Source organism: Falco peregrinus, chromosome 7, assembly GCF_023634155.1.
Source record: "Falco peregrinus isolate bFalPer1 chromosome 7, bFalPer1.pri, whole genome shotgun sequence".
Lineage (NCBI taxonomy): Eukaryota > Metazoa > Chordata > Aves > Falconiformes > Falconidae > Falco > Falco peregrinus.
This window is the reverse complement of record NC_073727.1, coordinates 63,268,040-63,288,354: the sequence shown is the minus strand read 5'-3', so window position 1 is coordinate 63,288,354 and position 20,315 is coordinate 63,268,040. Positions and strand designations below refer to the sequence as shown.

Genomic DNA, 20,315 nt, shown 5'->3' with positions numbered 1-20,315 from the left:
CATCAATTTTTCTAAAGGGAAAGAGGTGTCCATTGGGCTAATGCTATGTTTTGCAGTTAGACCAGCATTCGTTCCTCTGTGTGGTTACACAGCCAACCCTTCAGTTTAGCAGCAGCTTGCCTCACCTTGCTCACAGACCCCTGAGCACCGGTCCACTTGCAGTGAGGGTACTGGAAGCGTGGATCTGTTCCGAAGCTGCGGTGCTGGGTGGGCAGAGGCGGCCCGTGCTGCGGTGTGGCTGCAGGCTCAGTGTGCTCCTCTGGCTTAGGCTGCAGCTCTGGTGAAAGCTGTGCTCAGCATCCTGTGAATGACGAAGGTGGCACGTCGCTTGTCATCTCTCGTGAGCTGAGTTTTGCCTCAGGGTTGCACCTAGGTTGAGTTCATCTGCTGGGATAAATCTTCTAACCGGTTTTGAAGTTTAATCTGTGAGCCCATCTGCCTGTTTACCTTCCGTTCAAGTCTGACAAGGCAGCTTGAGGCAGGCAGGCAATGGCCGTGAGAAGGCAAACTTCTTCCATGTGTGCAGAAAGAGTAAATCATGACTCAAACCCTGGCAACCTACAGGCTAAGGAAAGACTGAGATGGTTCAGGAGGAAGCTGCAAGGCCTCGGCCACATCTGCTCTCAGTCCATGCAATCTCTGGGATTACCTTCCCTGCAGCCAGTACGTTAGCACTGAGGCATTTTCTTTCCAGATAGTTTTCATCCTCTGTCAAATGCAGCCTTCCTCGTTTTCTGCTTCAGTCCTTGAACAGGAGAAGGGAATCTGGTGACTTCTGCATCCTGATGTGTGCAGAAGCCATGGGCACATCTTACACGTGCAGAAAACCTGAGGAAGCTGGAGCATACCCTTTCCTGGGAGAGGTTTTCCTAGATGGGAAGAATACCTTAGGTTTCATTTTCTCCCTTGTAGTGTCTCACAAGTTCAGAGTGATTTCTGTTGGTTGTCATTTTTCAGATAAACCCACTTCACCCTGCGCAAGTAATCACCGTGTCCCGAGTGTGTGTGGCGGGAGGGAAACCAGCCCCTGGTGTGGATGCCCTCCCCGAGGTGTGGATGCCCTCCCCGAGGTGTGGATGCCCTCCCCCTGGTGTGGATGCCCTCCCCCTGGTGTGGATGCCATCTGTGCCAGGCAGCTGCTGCTCCACCTTGCCGGCCAAGTGCGGTATGGAGCTCTGCCGGTGGCAGCTCCAGGGCAGTGGCTCTGTCTCAGCTCCCACGGTGTGTGTCTGCAAACAGTTTGGCTGAAAGTTTGTTGCGGTTTGATCCTCGGAGGAAGGAGGCTGGGGGAGAGCATCCTCGGGTTGGTGAGGGTGCCACCCTCTTTTGTCCTCTAGTGTTGTGAAGGCGAGTAGATGACAGCAGGGTGCTGGATGTGATGCATCAGGGAACTAGTGGTTGCTCTGCTCTGAGAGGTCTTGGCGATGGGGTGCTGGCAGAATCACACATATGGGGGCCATCCTCATGTACACTGGGCAAAAGAACTGGCGTTCAGGGTCCCGGAGACAGAGGTGGACTACAAAGACCTCCTGCCCTAAGGAGCTGTGGTTATGGTGACTGGCTGCTCTTCCTTGCTCTTTCCAGCCATCTCACCCAAGCACAGATCACGTCACAGCTTTGTTTTCCCCACTCAGGTCTGCCTATAGCTCCCGGCTGAATTCTTGGAGCTCGTAGGAGATTTCACAGGATGGCTACCCACCAGGTAAAAGACAACTCGCTTCCTAAAACTGCTCTGTTGCTGATCGGTTTTCTCAGTTGCTCTTTGGGGAAGAGTTCTGCCCATTTACTGGGCTACTGAAAGGCAGAGCTCTGCAAGAAGCAGCAGCATCCATTGCAGTGCTGTTAGACAGAAAGGGCATCTATGAAGGGGAAACAAAAGGATTCAAAGCCTTTGTTTGTTTAGGAAAAACCCAGATTTGAGTAAAATCGAGAGTCTGAGTAAGTGTGCAAACCGGTTTGGTAGTTTCAGGTTCATTGGTTTTGATTTTTAAGGTCTTGGGTTGAGTAATTTAAAAAATAGGGCTTTAATGCTTTCACCACCTGAACCTTTCAGCTGGAATCTTGTTGCACGGCCAGGTAAGAAACCCCCTGAACTCATGGAAGCCACTAAGCTCAGAAGTGGTGATATTTCTTCATGTACTAAAAGGGAATTTTTCATGATTACCTGAAAAATTACTCTCTTTAGTCCTCTCAGCAACTGTGGTTTTGCCTCACTTAAAAAATAATAGCAATAGAAGGTAGGTATAGACAGCCAGCTGGCCAGTGAGGCTTTCTTACCCTTTAGGCTGGTGCAACACAAGATGTGTAGCATTTGTCTTTGTTAGATTAAAAATGTAGTTATCTGGTTAATATACATAGCCTTTTGCTGTTGCATTAATGGGGATTAATAGCATTAGCTCATACCCCATGTCAGCTACCTTGTCTTATGCTGTGTCTATTGCACAGGAGGGTAGTTTCTAAAATGATTAATGGCAGACTCTCCAGCACCCTACTGAATTTCAGCAGAATTGTTTTAGGGGCAGGAAGTACTGGCAAACCAAGTAATTTTTTGTCTTACAAGTATTTGTGATTTGATGATGGTTATAGAGGAATACAATGAAAATAAACTTTCTGGTAATTCGGCTGGTGGGATGTCAGCATGCACTGCCTGAGATGTGGCAAAGGGATCTTCATAGTGCAATTTTCTTTTTTTTTTTTTTTTTTAAAAAAAGCAATTAATTAAAGAAATCTCTCTTGAAATTAGTTACGGGCTTAGATACTTCTTCAAGGTGTTTGTTTACCTGAAAATGATCTAGTGTCCTGTTTTCGCTGAATGGACCATAAGTAGGGTTACACTGACACCAGATAGTTAAAGCTGTGCAGTTGTGCCTCCCTGGGTACCAACCCCACTGCCACCCTCCCAGTTTCAGCGTGCTGCTGGGTGCGGGTTTGTCGCAGATGGAGGAGCACAGTCCCTGACAGTCCTTGGGCAGACTGAGGACTTGGGTGCCACCATCCCATTCTGCACAGTATGAGAATAAGACAGATGGTGGTGAGCCGTCCTGTGTGGGCTGGCTCTATGGTCAGAGCACGGCACTGACCATGGAATCACAGAATGGTTTGGGTTGGAAGGGACCTTTAAAGACCATCTAGTTCCAACCCCCTGCCATGGGCAGGGACACCTTCCACCAGACCATGTTGCTCAGAGCCCCATCCAGCCTGGCCTTGGACACATCCAGGGATGGGGCATCCACAGCTTCTCTGGGCAACCTGTGCCAGTGGCTCACCACTCTCACAGCAAAGAATTTCTTCCTAGTATCTAGTCTAAATTTACCCTCTCTCAGTTTAAAACTGTTACCCCTCATCCTATCAAAGCGCCCTGGCTGGCATGCTGGAAGCTCTCGCCTCCAAACATAGCTTGCAATCTTTGTGGGAGGCTGGTTCCCTTTCTGCTGCCCACCTCTGCTCTGCTGGGTGCCTGGCAGCTCCCGAGCTCTCCAGCAGAGCGCAATGGCCAGCTTTGCTGAAGGCTGCTGCAGGAAGGACAACTAGAGCATTAGTATGTATGCCAGGGGTATAATCTAGTGTCTGCCTCACGGCATCCCTCCCACCATCCTCCGAGGATGCACTCTGCTTGGAGTCTGCAGGCACCGTAAGGTGATTCACCGTGTGAGCTAGAGAGCCTTTTTCAAAACATTTGATGCCTTTTACTGAGGGCTACATAGAGTACAGATGCATTTATTTCTGTTTCACAGATACCAGGAATTACAAAGAAGTTAAAATACAGCATTTTAAGATGTGTCCTGCTGTTTCCTCTTGCATTTACACAGGCTGTGTGAAGAGTTCATCTAATGTCTTTTATGCTTAAGCTGAAGACAGAAATAAGGTATTTTTCTACTTCTGATAATAAGCAGCTACTCATAGTATGTTAAGATGCGGGTAAAATAAAAGCGTGAACCCTAAAATACCAACCTTCCCTGTCTGAGAGCACTGAAAATATATGGTTTCCTCTGGAGAGACAACTTTCTGCTTAACTTTTCAGTCAGCTAATGGTAAAATGCAGTGATTTTTCTTCTAGGCTACCCACTGAGGACAAGAAATAGGTGGGAAGGCCAGGAGCGATAATTCTGAAAATTTATTGCAAACAGCTGCTCTACAATAGCATGCAAGTCCCTCTCAAAATGGTGCTTGCTGGCCACAGCGAGGCAGCGCCGGGGACATGCCTCCCGCTTTCGCTGAAGGATCCACACCAAGGAGCCCCAGGTACGACACTGATGCTGGGATCCCTCCCCAAAGGGGTCGTACAAATCCTCTGCGCCCTGATGGCTCCCAGGAGCCTCATTTTGCCTATTGTAGTGGGATTCGAACTCTGGGATTACACTGCCTATGTACTGGACAGTGCGCTCACTCCCCATTTCATCTTACATCCCATACTGGGGACCACATTCCAAGAGACAATGCCAAGTCCAGACCTGGAACTGAGGCTTGCGCAGCACAAGGAGTAAATTTGACCTGTTTTAAGTGGCAGGAACATGAATTTCATGTAACATCTCCTTAAATGAGATCTGAATCGAATGATATTACTGCATTTTTCTTCTGCTAAGACAAAACAAGATCTTCCTTCAAAACACCATGTCTCAGCACTTCTGGTACGATGCTTCGATTCTAGTACTTCTTCATTGGTAAATACCATTTAGAGATGAGCTGCTAAATATTGATTCACAAGATTAATTGCTCTGTCCTCCAGTGGCGCTTATCCAAAATCAGCAGTTGGTGAGGATCCTCACAGTCTCGCTCAGAGCTGGCTGGGAGGGCTTTCTCCTCCATGCTTCCCAAGCAGCCACACTGCTTCTCACAGTCCATCTCCCTTTGCCACCCACCTCTCCAGTGCCGTCTCGCTGTGCAAGGGGTTATTTTGTCAGCAGCAGTTTTGCTCCAGCTGTGCTTCCAGGAACGTGCTTGAAGATCTTGTGGCACGGGGTTGGGTTCAGCGGCAGTACTCCCGCTCGATGCTTGCCATGAGCTCCTCCTCTGAGTAATCATATGATACTGTGGACTGTGCTGCCAGCTTCTTGCTGTTCCTTTGTGGGCACCTGCCAGGGAAGGCAATGAGTTATTGGTGTTGTGACAGAGAATCAAGACACAAGATGACCCTTACTTCTTTTTTTTTTTTTTTTTTTTTTTTTTTGTGAATGGAAAGATCAAGTTGCATATGGCTTGCTGAGACACAGATACTCTGTCATGTCTAGTTCCCCCACCCCACAGACACATTGCTTGCTGACATTTGCTGTCACTTGGCACCTGTTTCAGTCTGCAAGTTCATTACAGCACAGCCCTTACAATGCTCCAGATCAAACTCCCAGAACCTTTTGGTGAGTTAGGTTTGAGGCCTGGCTAAGGGACTGCATAACCTTTATGCTAGTTACTAGTTTTAAGGTTTTATGCATTTTTGTTTGTATCTGTAAGGAATCTTTGTTTGTATCTGTAAGGAATTTGAGTTTCAACCAAAATATGAATGCAAGTACCTCAGACTGCTCTTTGGCTTTTATTTATTTTCACATCAGCACAACTCTCCCACAAGTGGGAACCGATGTACGATTCAAAGGCAGCTGGTATGGGTTTTATTGGTGTTATCAGAGGTGGTTCGTGTTGGGTACAAGGGAAATCTGCCCCTACCTGCATGAGGGAGAACAGTGAAAAAGTCTTCTGCAAGCTTTGACCTCTGTAGCTCACACTACCAAGTCCGTCTACTGATCTTGCCCTCCAGGGCTGAAAAGGGGAGACAGCAGCTGCCAAGCGAGCACTCCTCTTTGACCTTGCAGAGAACTGGGAGGCGAGCTAGCCGGGCTGTCAGGCCAGTCATCTCTGGAAGCTAGGGCACGTGGCTCCGTGAAATGGAGGTCATGGTGAGGTACAGAGCTAAGCGGAGACTTGAGTTGGTAAATCTAAACTGTGAAGTGCTCTGCCATGACATGTCAACTGAGATTGGTGAGCTTACCTTATGACCATCCGCTGGTGGAGAATAAATAAGCAAGAAAGAAATGGTTTTGTACAGTTGCCAAAGAGGAGAGATTCTCATATCCAACAGCAGGGCTCCAAACCGGTCCCAGACGCATTATGTAGCATCTATTGACTTACCATTTCTCTGAGGACAAGATCTCTCCCACCCTTGGTCTGGCATCTGGGATTAATTTGGCCATCAGCAACCTCCAGTGAAAAAACTAAGGACCTGCTTACTAGATGAAATCTAAGGAGCTGCCCCAAAGCAAGCAAGTAGACGTAGAATCAGAAACCAAAGAACCCTGAAATGCTTTTCTAAGGAAACCTTGTCATATAGAGGAGGTGCTTTCATAAACTGCCCTTCCTGGGCAAGGGAGCACCCGCAGCATTCCTCGAACAGGCAGCAGCCAGTCTCTGCTGCTATCGCTGCAGAGCAAAAGGCAGCAGTGCAGCCCTTCCTCTCTTCTTATCTGCCTGGCTCAGAAAGGCTCCTGCCCAGTCCAGCTGCTCTGACCCAGCTGTGTTAACACCGTGCCCGCCCCCGCGCGTGTCAGAAAGAGTTTGATGTTCTTCCTGGAGCAGCCTGGTGACCAGCCAGCTGGTGTGGCAGCTGGGCCATGTGGGTGTCCCACACTTATTTACGCTGCACCGTGCCCTTGATGGCAAGTTCTACTGGCAGCAAGATGGCAGCAAGTAGGATTTAGCCAGTGGACTCTTCTGCTTATTCCTTTTATTTTTTATTTTTTTCTTCTGATGGTCTGCAGGGAGTCCGGGTTCCACCGTAGTAAATGAGAACTGGGAAGAAAGCTAAAGGTTCAAGAACTCAAAGCATACACCAGCAGCTACAAAGCAAGGACTGGGAAAAAGGAAATGCAGAAATCTGACTTAAGCAGGTGATTTATTGATTTAAACTCTGCACTGTGATAATCCTTAAACTAATTTTATATTACGTGATGAATTAGAGGCAGAGCTCTTGGCAGCTTGCTTGCAGGCCCACAGAAGAGTCATTGTTTCTCTTAGTGGTTACATAATTTCCCACTGTTAATTATTCCTGACACTTTGGCTTGCAGGGTGACCTCCAAGCATGGGAGAAAATCTCCAGGTAAAATTGGTACTCATTGAAACACAGATGTGCTCTTCAAAAGACAAAAGCAAACCTCCCTTACCACGCACCTCTCGGAACTGAGAGGAACAGAGGGGGCTGTGTTTGTTTCAAGAGCAAAGGAAAAACAAGTTGCCCTTCATGTTCTTCCTCCCTGTTTTTTTGTGGCAAATTTCTGTATCATTTAATATGGAAAAACTGAAATTAATTAAGAAACAAGAGATTCAATATGGGTAACAGGAGAAAGTTCTGCACCCTGAGGACAGCAAGCAGACAGAGGATCAGGCTGTGGTTGCACAGGCTCCATCCTTGGAGACTTTCAAGACCTGACGGGACAAGGCCTGGAGGGTTCTGCTTTGACCTCACAGTTGATCCAGCTTGGAGCAGGAAATCGGACTGCAGACCTCCTGAGGCTCTCCCAGCCTGAACCCTGATCTCAAAGGTACGCTGGTGCAGCTGTTTCTGCTGGCCCTGGCATCAAAAGAGAGGCTGTGGCGGGGAAATTCCACGCACAGGACATGGGCAGGACAGGAGCTGTGGCCCACAGCCCTCTCCCACGCTCCGCCAGCTGCTCCGGCGCCAGAGGTGGCCCCTTACTGCTCCCACCAACAGGCAGCCGGGGCTGTGGATCGGGGCTTGCAATCACGCAGAATCCAGCTGAGGGCTGTTACTGTTTCCGATTTGGAAAATAACAGGTCAGTGCATTGAGGGGAAAAATTTTCAAACCTCAGATGTTCTGGGGGAAGAGGGAAACCCGGGAAGGAGCGAAGTGGAGAGAGAGCTAGCTGAAAAGCGTACAAGAGGGGAATTTGCAGCACGGTAGGACAGCGAAGGAAAAAAAGGCCGGTGCAGATCCATCAAGATTATTGTGCAGGCTTCTCATTATGAAAAAGTTATTAACAGCTTGGAGGGAGTTTAGAAAGCAGCAATAAAAGTGATTTAAGAGGCTAGAGCAAAGCAATTTAGGAAAGAGGAAAGCAAGAAATATGCTCCATTTCAGCTAAAAGCCTCTCTGTGTTTAAAGATTATTAAGGGAAGGAGGGTTATTTATTCTTTTTTTATGGAACAACAATGAACTGTGCCATGAGGAGAAGGAATGCAAAGGGCAAAATTAGACCAAAAGTGAGCAAAACCACCTTGGAGCAAGGTCCCAGCTGTAAGGATGGCTGGCAGTGCCCCATCCCTGCTGTCAGGCAGCTGCCTGGTGTGGGGGAGAGCTGCCTGTGGGCTCTGGTGACAGCATCCCTGGTGGGTGGCTAGGGTGACAGCTCTGAGGCAGAAACCTGAGTGAAGTGGCTGAAAACTAGGTTGGGGTGAATCTAGGCCAGTGTTTTTTATTGTTTTGTTGAGGATGGGAAAGTCCAGGGTTAATCATTAAAATGCCTTCTGCAAGACTTTGCAGCTGAAAAATGGGTCAAAACAACGCCCCGGTAACTCTGCCAGTGACACGAGCCTTGGCAGCAGCAGGAAAATCATTACCGCGTTCCTGGGCTGTGTCATCCCACCCGTGGACTACCAGATGCTAAAGAGCGGTTCCCAAAAGAACTGCGGGGGTAGAAGAGGGGTAACACAGTGCAATCAGGAATCCATCCAGCCATGTTCCCGTGCACATCTATTTATTAGGGCCTGGTTTAGATGCTTACGTGGTGGCACACAGGCGTGTTTGCTGCACAGGGACTGCACACCTACAGCATCTGTCTCGTGTTGACTGCTCTCTTGGCAGATAATAGTATTAAGTCTCTGTATTTAGTTTTTCTTCTCCTTGCTTGGAATTTATTTCTTATTTAATGTGGCTTTACGGGAATTTCTTCAGTCAGCAACTCTATAAAGACAAGGCTGATTTTTGCTGCTTGTAACGTGAGTGTTTATCTAGAATAATTCTAGCCACAGAAATGTGAAGGGTGAGGCACCTGCACACATTAACTGCTGTTTCAGGGGCTTGATTTGATTTGGTTTATTCAAAATGCAGTTTTGCTGGGTGCTGGACCATTTTAAAAACGAACAAAAAAGAGGTTTGCATGCAGTTCTTGCCAGCAGAAATTGCAGCCCTGCTTACCATGGGTGGCAGAGGCAATCTGCACGTGACCTGTGCTATGGGCTCTGCAGTGAGTATAAAGTAAATGTTATCTAAACGAAAATAAGCTCCTGCTCTGTCATCCCAGATCAGAAACCTGTTTCCTCTATCTCAGGTTTTCCTTTTGTGTTTCAAAGAGGGAGGGAGAAAGAAAGCCTTGGCAGGGGGTGAGGGGCCAGTGGGAGCCTGGGGCTGGGGAGCTTGGTGTGGGACTGCAGCAGGGCTGGGTGTGCACCCCCAGAGAAGACTGCTCAGTTGCCGTAGCCCAAAGCCTATTGAGGATGCTGGCGAGTCCAGAGGGGTTAAGGTCCCTGCGAGCGCACCTGTACAAACCTCACCCTCAGGAAAGGTAAGGGCAGCCACATTTTGCAAGCACTCCCCAAACAAGCAGCCTCTCACCAGGTGAGCTCCCTGTCAGCCGGGAGGGAGAGGAGGAGGAGGAGGAGGAGGAGGGAGGAGGAGGAGGGAGGGTGGCAGCTGGCGCTGGGGCTCTCGTGTCACATCGACCAGCGCTGCTCGGCGTTACTAGGTCACAGCCCGATGGCCAGATTGGCAGATTAGTCAGCGCTCGAGTGCTGCAGGAGCAGAGGGGCTGGATGACAGTCAGAGCTTAATGTTGAAGAGAGTTGCTTTTTAGCATAAGAAGATGGTATTTTAAGATGGTTTTCCAAGCCTTTATGTTTCATCTGGGTTTCCTTAACATGTGCATCAAACTGTTCCCATTGCTCCCAGTGCCAGCAGACTGGGAGGCGCAGCCTGCTCGGTAGCTTTTGCTTGTGGAAGATTTAAATTTCTTTTGTGGGCACCCAGTGCAGTAGGTCCCCACCATTCCCAGGTCCCTGAGGGACACTCTTGTTGCTAACTGGTGTGGCATGGGAGTGTCTCATGGATTTTCTCTTATGATTCCTGGGAAGCAGAGATGTTCTTTTCTACATGCTGAAAGAGCCCACGGGTGAGCTGTGGGTGAACAGGGCCTGACCTATTTGTTGGAGCGAACCTCCCCAGCTTGTCACAAGCTCCCTCAAGGTGCCTCTCTGACATGTGGACTAAATGCAGCCTAAATTCTGCATTGCTCGTGACCAGGAATGAATCTCTATACTGTACTTGAGCTGGAGCCTGGATCTTTTCAGGCAGCACAGCTCCTGGGTTTTTTAAAATTGGCAAATAGGTAGAGGACAGAATATTTAGGACTCTAAACCATTCCACACCATTCCCACCTCGTTTGTACAGTGGGAGGTGTGCAGGAATAGCTTTTCCTTTTATGCTCCCTTTGTTCCAGCTGCTTTCTCCCCCTGCAGATACAACAAATGCACAGGGTACTCACTGATGGTCAGCATCGATCTCTGGGCCTGGTGGGCTTCTGGTTGCCAAAGCCTGGGAAAGGAGAAAAGTCATGTATTTCTGTTATAACACTGTAATGTTGAGGGATGTGATTCCGCCCCTCCACTCCACTCCGGCGAGACCCCCCTGCAGCGCCGGGTCCAGCTCTGGGGCCCTCGGCACAGGGGAGACATGGACCTGTCGGAGCGGGTCCGGAGGAGGCCACAGACATGGTCAGGGGGCTGGAGCAGCTCTCCTGTGAGCACAGGCTGAGGGAGTTGGGGCTGTTCGGCCTGGAGAAGAGAAGGCTGCGGGGAGACCTTACTGCGGCCTTTCGGCACTTAAAGGGGGCCTATGAGACGGATGTAGAGAGGCGCTTTATCAGGACCTGTAGCAACCGGACAAGGGGCAATTGTTTTAAACTGAAAGAGGGCAGATTTAGATTAGATACTAGGAAGAAATTCTTCACTGTGAGGGTGGTGAGGCACCGGCACAGCTTGCTCGGAGAAGCTGTGGATGCCCCATCCCTGGAAGTGTCCAAGGCCAGGCTGGATGGGGCTCTGAGCAACCTGGTCTGGTGGAAGGTGTCCCTGTCCACAGCAGGGGGTTGGAGCTAGGTGATCTTTAAAGGTCCCTTCCAACCCAAACCATTCTGTGATTCCATGGTCAGTGCCGTGCTCTGACCATAGAGCCAGCCCACACAGGACGGCTCACCACCATCTGTCTTATTCTCATACTGTGCAGAATGGGATGGTGGCACTCAAGTCCTCAGTCTGCCCAAGGACTGTCTGGGACTGTGCTCCTCCATGGCAGGGGGTTGGACTGAATGATCTGTAAGGTCCCTTCCAACTCAAACCATTCTTTATTTCTATGAAACCTATCTCTGTCTATAGCAGGCTATGTCTGCCCTGGTTTAAACCCCCTAACAACCTCCACGGAGACAATACAGGTAAAAGACAGTCCGCTTTACTGAGCACTGTTCTGCTCTGTGTCAGTGTTGAGGACAGCTGGGTGGCTGCAGGCTCCAGAACTGAAACCACTGAACGTTAACGTGGTAATCCTCCCAGTTTTCCCATGAATACCCACTGCCCCCCCCAGCTGACAGGTGGCAGTATGAAAACACCTGCTGAGGAAGGAAGTTACGGCAACACAGATCCAATTGTTTCTACCTGACAAAGCTGCTTCCCTGAAATGATCCATCTGGAGTGAAACATCCACCTTCCCTATGCTGGAAGCCCATGGATTTCCAACGGGGCACCAGAGGGTCAACCAAAGCCAAACCTTTGGCATTTAAAATGGGAAGATGATGGGACCTTGGGTCTGTCTGAGCCCTCAGCTGGACCAGTAACAAAATGAACCCACTTCAGCCAGATGCTACTGAGAAGAATATAACTTTTCTCTTTTTCTACTTCCTCACTGTACTCGCATGGGGAAAGGAAGGGGGACAGGGATGAGGGCTGTGGCTTTGCACAGAACTAGACTCATTTTGGCTTGCCATTATTTTTTATGAGCTGCAGTCCTAAAGCTGGTGGGCCTTCTTCATAGAAGTTATCCTAAATCTCATGATGACACTAACAGATGTTAAACGGGTAGCACACAGAACCAAAGCGAGGACTTGGCTTCCAGAAAACAGAAATGAAAAGTTGTTCCATCAGCGTGAAAAAGAGAAAAAAAAATTTCTGCACAAGAAAAAAGGGAAGCAAAGGAAGCAGGGAGTGGTGCTGAAAACCTTCCAGGTCAGAGCCATTGCCTATACATCTGCTGTGCAGTGTTTCTGAAGGGCTGGATGGGATCAAGCGATTCCTCAGAAAGATCGTGTATCAAACCTGTGCTGTCCCGAGGTCCAGCAGTGCATGGGACTGGTGCTGGTAACCCTGGGAGCTATGGAGGAGATATCTCTCCATAGGCAGCACCGGTAAGGCAACGATGGCTTTATGCACAGTTTTGGGCTGATGTAAATCAGTTTGTGTTGGTCAGGCTTGTATATGGTATCTGCTGGATAGAAATGTCCACCTGGGTGTCTGCTGTTAATGCGTGGCACCTGACTTCAATTTGAGAGGAGATGTTTTCACTATGGTCCTTCCTCAGCTGCTTTCCAGGTGGATGGACAGGAATTGAGGTTTAAACACAGTGGTTTCAGGCGCTGCTAGGCACACAGGTACTTGGCAGCAAACTATTCAGCTCTTCCCCGGTTCCTGGCTGGGCTTTGTGCTGCGGTCACCTTTGGCTCCCATGCTTGAGCAGGTGAGGGGGGGCTGCAGCAAAGACTCCTCTCTCATGGCACTGCATCAACACCTCTTCCAGGCAAACCCTAAGTGGCTTCTATTTCTGGAGCTGGGAAAGGCATCTGCTATCCACTGTCTTTCATGTCCTAGCTGCTTGCTTAAAATTACAAACTAGATCTCTACGGAAGACTTGTAACATCTTTTGATGCCTGTCAAAAGGCACTCCACTTCCCCTCAGAAGAGCCCGCGCTCTTTGGCAGCACTTTGTTTTCTCTGGAAGAGCCTGAACTGTTCTAGAAACAGCTCCTGGGTCCAAGTGGAGATGAGGCTATGTGAGAAAGCTGACAGTGATGGAAGAGAGTTCCCGCCTGGTTTTTTGGCATAGTTTCTTGGCAATCTCCTACAAGTGACAAGAGCAAGCAGCAGAGCCAGGAGGACACCGTGCTGAGCTCCAGGGGCTGACTTCTCCCGGGAGCACACCCCACAATGCAGCCCTGCATCCTCATCATCACCATCACCCACTGGGCTACTGCTGCCACCCTGGTTTCCTACCACCAGGCAAAGTACATTATTCATTCTCAGCACCGAGGGGAATACAGTTCTCAAGGAGTGCTTTGATGCTACTCTTCCCACAGCGAGAACCCAGCTTCCAACAGTTCTGGGCAAAGGATGGGTTTGGATCATTTTAGGGAGGGGTTTGAAGTGTACAGTAAGTTGTCTTTTTTTCTTCCCTTGTGGCTGACTCCTCCATATTACGAGCTGTACGTGTTGTGTGGGTGGAAGACAGAATTAATTAGTCATCAGGATGGAGCAGCTCTGGTTAGCAAAATCTGCTTCCCTGTGCAAAATCAGCTCCCACCTTCTCCAAGGGATCTGTCAGCAACAACACTTATTTCCCAAGAGAATTTGGCATTGGTACAGGTAGACATTTAATTTGGTGCATGCGGGAAAAATGGTGGCGAGTAAAACCAAAAAGCACCTCCAGCCTCTGCCTTTCCACTGCCATCAGAGCCTCCTTGCTTCGGGAGCTGCTCCTAACCCGGCCGGGTGAACGACGCGTGGCTTCGCGGTGCCCAAGTGACACCCTGCGGGCAGCAGGCAGGATGCGGAGCCGGCTGTCGCAGGCAGTGAGACATAACAAAACCTGACCCCACCCAGCCCGCTCCGGATTGCTGTAATGTACATGATGCAAGTTCAGCAGATAATTAGTATTAGCCCTTTTTGTGGGTTAAGATGATGTGCACGTCACGACACTTTAGTATTATGGGTTCCTATCCTACAGCTAAATAAGTAATTGCTGGCCTGCTTGGCCTATGCCCTGTTAAGAGATAAATGAAGTCAGCTTCTCCTTTCTGCAGCTTGCAGTCATCTTTTTATTACTCATCCAGACTGCAGCGTGTCTCCTTGTTTTCCACCCTGTTCCCAGCGTCGGCATCTCATGCTGGGGTCTGTTGTGCTACAAAGCCCCACATTGCTACCACGTCCAGGTTTAAAGGGTTGGATATTAAGCTCACCCAGCATGTACTCGGGTTTAATTTAGTGTAATGAGATGTGAGGCGGAGTGGTGTGACAGCCATTGCACACACAGTTCAGCCGTCCTTTACGTTAGGGCAGTGGCTCCTGGGGGCAAGGCAGAGTGGAGAGCTGGACGCAGGGGCTATTTCTCTCTACTCCCCCCAACCCGGTGCAAGCTGTGGCTGGCATTGCTCACGGTCCTGCCTGCCATAACCCCCCTGCTCCCTCCCTTCTCCTTCTGTCAGCTGTCAGGGTGAGTTGGGTGAGAGCACCCTCCCCTGGGACCTGCAGGGCAATCTGGAGCCCTAGCTCCGAGCTGCCCTCGAGCTGTGTTGAAACCGGCCGATGACAGCCTCAACTAGTAAAATCACATCGTCTCCAAAACTGGGTGGCCGATTTGAAGCTGCCTCTTAGGGGTGCTCCCTGTACTGCCCCCCGAAACATTATTTGGGAGACTGTGAGTTGGTCCTGGCCCTGGCCAAAACCATGCCAGCTCAGTGGGGCAGACGGCCATGGTCTGACGCCAGGCAGTTGCTATGGTATAGTTTACTGGTACAGATACAGCCCTGAGATAGAGTAGAGTAGAGGTACAGACCCTGAGTGGTCCCGTGATGCGCAGGGGAGCCTGGAGAGTGACTGAGTCACTGTCTACGTGGGAGCAGTGTGGTCCCCTGCCAGTGCTGGTCCACTGGTCTGTGGTTTCATTTTGTGGCTTTTCTGCAGGATGTAAGTCAGTGCCTCCTTCCCTACCTCTGCTCCTCCCAAATCCCTCTTCACAAACACCCCGTGAACTGGACCAGGGGACCGATCGGAGCTGGAATGAAAATCCCCTCCTTTGGGGGGGAGGAAGGTGATGTCGGCCGGCTGGAGTGTGTTGCAGATGCCGTTTGCAGCAGAGCCACAGATGGTACAGCAGAAGGGCAGCACCCTCCAGCGACGCCAGCAAATAATGTGGATGGTTAAGGCCGTCATCACCGCCAAATACCGCCTCTCACAAACCGCAATCGGAGTTATCGCTGGCAAAAACCAATCTAGCTTACCCAACGTGTCAGCAGGTACCAAACGGGCCGTATAGCCCCAGCTGCATCCTAGGCAAAGCACTCCCAGCCTTGCTCAGGTCTGCAGCAACATCCTCTGGCCAGCGAAGGAATTGGGAGCAGGCGGTGGACGGGAAGTGGGCAGGGATGCAGGGAGTTCCCACGCTGCTTCTCTCCTGCCAACGAAAACACCAGCTCCCAGCTATTCTGCGCATGCCCTGGGCTTAGTGTTTAGTTCAGGGATGGTTTCAGGGCAAAAGCAACCCATGCTCTACCAAGTGATGTGGGTGGGTGGGTGGGAAATACCCAAGTCAGCAGTTTTCCAAGTGCAGCTGAAACACAGCTGTGCTGGGAGGGTGACACTGGCTGAGGGGACAGCACAGCTCCCTGCTTGCTGGGCTCTGGTAAAGTTTCAGGTGCTTTTAAATAGACAAGGAACATAATGTGAGAGAGAGGGAGACCTTTTGCTCAGCAACCACCAGATCCATACCTGGACAATTGCAGAATCTGAAATAATCTCACTTTGGACCTTTTACTTAGCTGCTTCCCTAGTTTGGAGCTCAAGGATTCCCAAATGTTCAGTTGGAAAAGACCTTGTCTGAAGGACCCTGGCCAGTGGAGCACAGCTCCTGACACAACTGTAGGAGAACGTCTTGACTTGGCTCTTTTTTTTACCATTAAAACCAGGAAGAAAAAGCTGAAATAAATTGCTAACAGCACTGAACTAGAAAGATCAAATTTCTGTTTGGAGGAAGCATACTTTCATTGGAGTAGGAAAAATAAACCTATCTGAGTTCCTGTGAGAAATTAATGGGGCTTGACATAAAATGTCCCCACAGGACCCCTGTGTGTTTGCAGCTGGGACCAGCCAGCCACGAGATGATGCTGCGCCACATCAATGTGCAGAAAGAACATTTATCTGGCTGAAAAAAATCACGCAAAGCTTTGAAGACCTGGGTGTTTGGAAAGTATATGACAGTCCCTCTAGGAGTCAGCTAAACATACCCTCTACCCGTGTTATTCCTGTGCTGCAGCTGGGGCTTAGGTTTACTGTAATCACATCCCCTCTCCAGTTAGGAGGAGTAACGGCACCATGGAAAAAGCTGTTAAAAGCAAGACCCTAACATGTCTGCGTGATTCTACCATTTCAGGAAACCAGTGGGGAAACGTCTGAGGCTGCAGCCTCTTCCCTGGTTTCCACCAGGAGCTGCCACCCTGCTCTGTGCTGCAGCAGCACCTGCAAAACCACAAGTACTTTTTCTGTCTTGAACAAAGAAACAAGGAAAAAGCACGTACAACCATCTGGAACTGAGGGCAAACCTGAAAATGGACATTTGATGCTGATAAGGAGGTGCTGGGGTCTGCTCCAAGCTGGATTCAGGTTCCCCATTAGGATTTGGTTCCCAGCCCACTGCCGTGATGTGCTTTCATGCTTCTCACTCCAAAGCACTATTTGAATGCAACAGAGGTATCTCAAGCTTTTAAATGCAGCTGCATCCCTCTCCACCAGCCCTTGCCACCTGGCATAACCCCCCATCGGCGCTGCCGGCTTGCTGCTGGAGGACAAGGTGCATCGGGGTTCAGGTGCGAAGCACAGCGTTGGTGCAGAGCACGCTCAGGAGAAACCCAGCCTGACAGCAGAGAGCTGAGCCCTGCTTGCAGGCACCCGCTCTCTTCTGGCTGGTGGCAAACCCCTCCTCTCCTCCTTGCTCCTCCACGGGCTATTTCTTCACCGGACTTTTCTACTGTAATATCTCCTCATTGCCTTTCCTCCTCCTCCCTCATCTTTTCTCCATTAGCTCTGTTGAATCAACTTATCCTTTCTGCTCTGAAATTTCTTTGCTCATCCTCCAGCTTGCACAGCTGAACAGGGCAAAGCAAGCAGGTTCCCACCACAACAGAGAAATTACAAATGACTGGTTGAGAAGCTGGCAAGACCAACAGAAATTGCCCTCAAAATTTCTAGCAAGGAACTAGTGACACAGCAAAGCTGGTATCCCTTTCCAGAAACCTCCTCCACCAGCCTCATGGGAAGGGTGGGACTGCAGTCTGCACAATGACCCCAAAGAATAAACTGCATCCAGTAAACAACCAAAACTTGGTGCTGCAAAGTTTCCTCCCTCCTTCTCTCAGGCTAGTGACTTTTTAGGCCTCCAGGAGTCAGAAGGGTAAGCCCACGACTACTGTCTGTACCACAGCCACCTCAGCTTCAGGCAAAGAAAATGCTATCAAGAAGAGCTTCAGGTTCAACCTGAAAATATTTAAGACTTCCCTTGTATGGCCTTTACATCTTTGAAAAACACTGGTAATTCTTTGCTGTCTTTCAGACCACTTGTCTGGCTGCAACCAGAGATGTGAACCTCATTCCCAAACAAGACACATCAGCAGCAGCTGGACAAGGAGACACATAAGGTGCTTGGCATCCCTGTCACCTCATGGGCAGCACAGCTGTGTGCCACGGCCACCTGGCCACGCTGGGTGACCGAGGCCCCACGTGCCTGCTTCAGCCTGAATTTTGAGGGCCCTCACAGACATCTCTGCGCTGCAAGGCGTGACGGTGTTCCCACCGTGGGTTTGCACTGGGTGTGACCACAGCTCGGGGCAGCTAAGGTGATGCTACGGGTTCCTCATCATTATTCCTGCCAGAGGAGGAGGTATGCCCCCCCCCCCCCCCATGCCACTCCAGGGGCCACGTCTTAAATTCTTCAGTCTTTCTGGTTTGCTTCTTGTCATGAGTTCACTAGTATCTACTGCCACAGTATACTGTCTCTTTACTGATTTTTGTGAAGAAAGATGAGGGCAGCTCTGTGGCCTTTCTGATACATAATTACCCAGAATACACATCACTTCAAAACAGAGCTAAAATACCACTTTATGCACAGGAAAATTCACAACTGATGTAATTATTATTTTTAAAGATCCAGCCACGATATTCACATGGGGAAACAGAGGGAAAACAGACAGCAGCAGCCTCTGTTCCCATAATTAAAGATAAATGGGAGACATCAGGAGGATTGTTCATAAATGAGAGTCCCTCAGAGGAGAAAGCAGTGCTGGGCTGAGCAATCCTGTTCGTACTGCAGGAGGGTTTGGAGTTAAAAGAGCAAGGAAAAAATACAACAAGAGCTCTATTTTTTCCATTTCCAAATCTTTTTTTCTTTGAGGCTTTCCTTTAAAACTTGTCTAAAAAAAAAAAAAAAGGGGTTCTCATACTGAACCCTGCCAAGTTTCCTAATGCCAAAATTACTTTGTATTAAAGCTATCCTTACCCCATGGACATGCAGTTTGGCAATGGAAACAACACACTTCCAAAGAGCAAAACTCAAGCATGCAAGGCAGAAAGTTCCTGGGTCCTAAGTGTTCGTTTCTCTTTTTATATTTATTACTTCAGTCTGACGACATTCGCGCATCTGTGGAGAGCAGCGTTTATCGAACAAGCAACACACAAGTTTCAAAGCCAAGCAAAGATGAAAGAAGCCGGTGACTTGGCCTCATCCCCAGACGATATAGATGCTACTTTTTTTGGTTTGGTTTGGTTTTGGGTTTTTTGTTGGGCTTTTTTTTTTCGGGGGGGGGGGGGGGGGGGCGGGAGATAAACTCCCTCAGAGGTAAATCCATTATTTCTTAAACACAAAGAGACCGAAATGTTTCTTTAGGGAGAGCCAGGCTGCACTCGCAGCGGCTAGCAAACATCGCGCCGCAGCTTTACGTTCGCATTTGTAAACTCCTGCCGACAAGCCCGCCCCAGGGAAAGGCACCAGCTGCACTTCATGAAGTCGAGCTATTTCCACAAGGCAGGAAAAGCAACTCTCAGTGGCCCAGGAAAACGGGAGAGGGGTTCGGCGCCTGCGGGGACGGCGCTCCCGCCGCACCAGCGGGAGCGAGGGCAGCCGAGGGCCGGGCGCGGTGCGCCCGCGGCGGTACGAGCGCTGAGCCCCGGCCCCCAGCGCTCCCCAGCCCCGCATGGCGGGTCCGGGATACCGGCCGGCAGGTGGGCCCGGTGGCGCGGTCCCGGCCGGGCACTTACCGGCTGCTGGAGCGGGGGGGACCCGCCGCCGCCTGCCGCCGCCGCCTCCCCCCAGCGCCCGGCGCCCCGGGGCGGGAGGTTGCCGCCGGCGGCCGGGGCTGGGCGGCCGGGGGCGGGCAGCGCCGCCGCCGCCTCCTCGCACTCGGCCGGCACCGTCTCCAGCAGCTCCCGGTTCTCCGCCGCCGCTCTGCCCGCGGGCACGGCCGCGCCCCCCGCCGCGCCCCGCCGCCGGCTGCTGCCGCTGCCCATGGCCGCCGGTCCCGGAGCCAAGGGCCGTGCGGGCGGGGGGGCGGCGGGAAGCGCTGCCGGGCGCCGCCGCCTCTCCCGGCCGGGGCGGACCGGGCGCGGCTCTCGGCCGCCCCTCGGAGCCTGGGTCTCCGGAAGCCTTCGCGGGGGTGATCCCTGGCAGGAGCGCCCCGGAGGCCGCGGGAAGGAGCCGGGGGTGCAGGGGAGGGGGCACGGGCGGCCCCGCCGCGCTTGTGAGCTGCTCTTGCCCTCCCACAACCAGCAACACCCGCCCGTTATCCCGGGCCTCCGAGCCGTCCCTCGCGTACATCTGCCGGAGCTGGGGACACACACTCGGGGACACCCCCCCCCAGCCGGGGACACGCACCCCCAGCCGGGGACACACACCAGCCGCCAGGCAGCATGCAGCAGGGGCAGCGACGCCGGGTCCGTTCCAGCAGACCCCCCCCGCCGGGCCCTGCAGGCCTCTGAGCCAGGCAGCCCGGCGGTGCCACCCGGGCCAGTTTTGGCACCCGGCGCCGGTTCAGGCCGCGCTGCTGGGCCCGGGCGATTTTCTGCCTTTGGGCTGAGCGGTGGAAGCGGTGGAGATTTGGGGAAGCCCCCGTGCAAGGCGGACAGGACAGCTGGGCACCCCCTCAGCCCCTTCCCGCCGACAGAGTCACTCTGCTCCCCAGCAGCCCGCTGAGCCTGCAGAGCGGATCCCCGAAGCACCCCCACCGCCACCTTCTGCCTTTGCTCCTGACAGCACCCTGGCGATGCAGCCCTGGGCACTCTGGAAGGCCCGGCTGAA

At 51.2% G+C, this 20,315-nt stretch overlaps 1 protein-coding gene and 1 long non-coding RNA gene across 2 annotated transcripts; one reads left to right on the top strand and one right to left on the bottom strand.

Annotated features, from left to right (window-relative positions):
• Nucleotides 1-3,701: 3,701 nt before the first annotated feature.
• Nucleotides 3,702-19,864, bottom strand: CYS1 (cystin 1). Its single transcript, XM_055809879.1, has 3 exons — nt 19,280-19,864; nt 10,480-10,529; nt 3,702-5,072 (listed from the first exon to the last, which is right to left on the bottom strand). Exons 1-3 carry the CDS (start codon nt 19,526-19,528, stop codon nt 4,967-4,969), a joined length of 405 nt encoding a protein of 134 aa, XP_055665854.1. The 5' UTR covers nt 19,529-19,864; the 3' UTR covers nt 3,702-4,966.
• LOC106112554 (uncharacterized) lies at nt 6,120-18,796 on the top strand. The gene is made up of 3 exons (XR_008748033.1): nt 6,120-6,872; nt 17,580-17,906; nt 18,644-18,796. It is a non-coding gene; the product is annotated as an uncharacterized LOC106112554 (long non-coding RNA).
• Nucleotides 19,865-20,315: the final 451 nt, after the last annotated feature.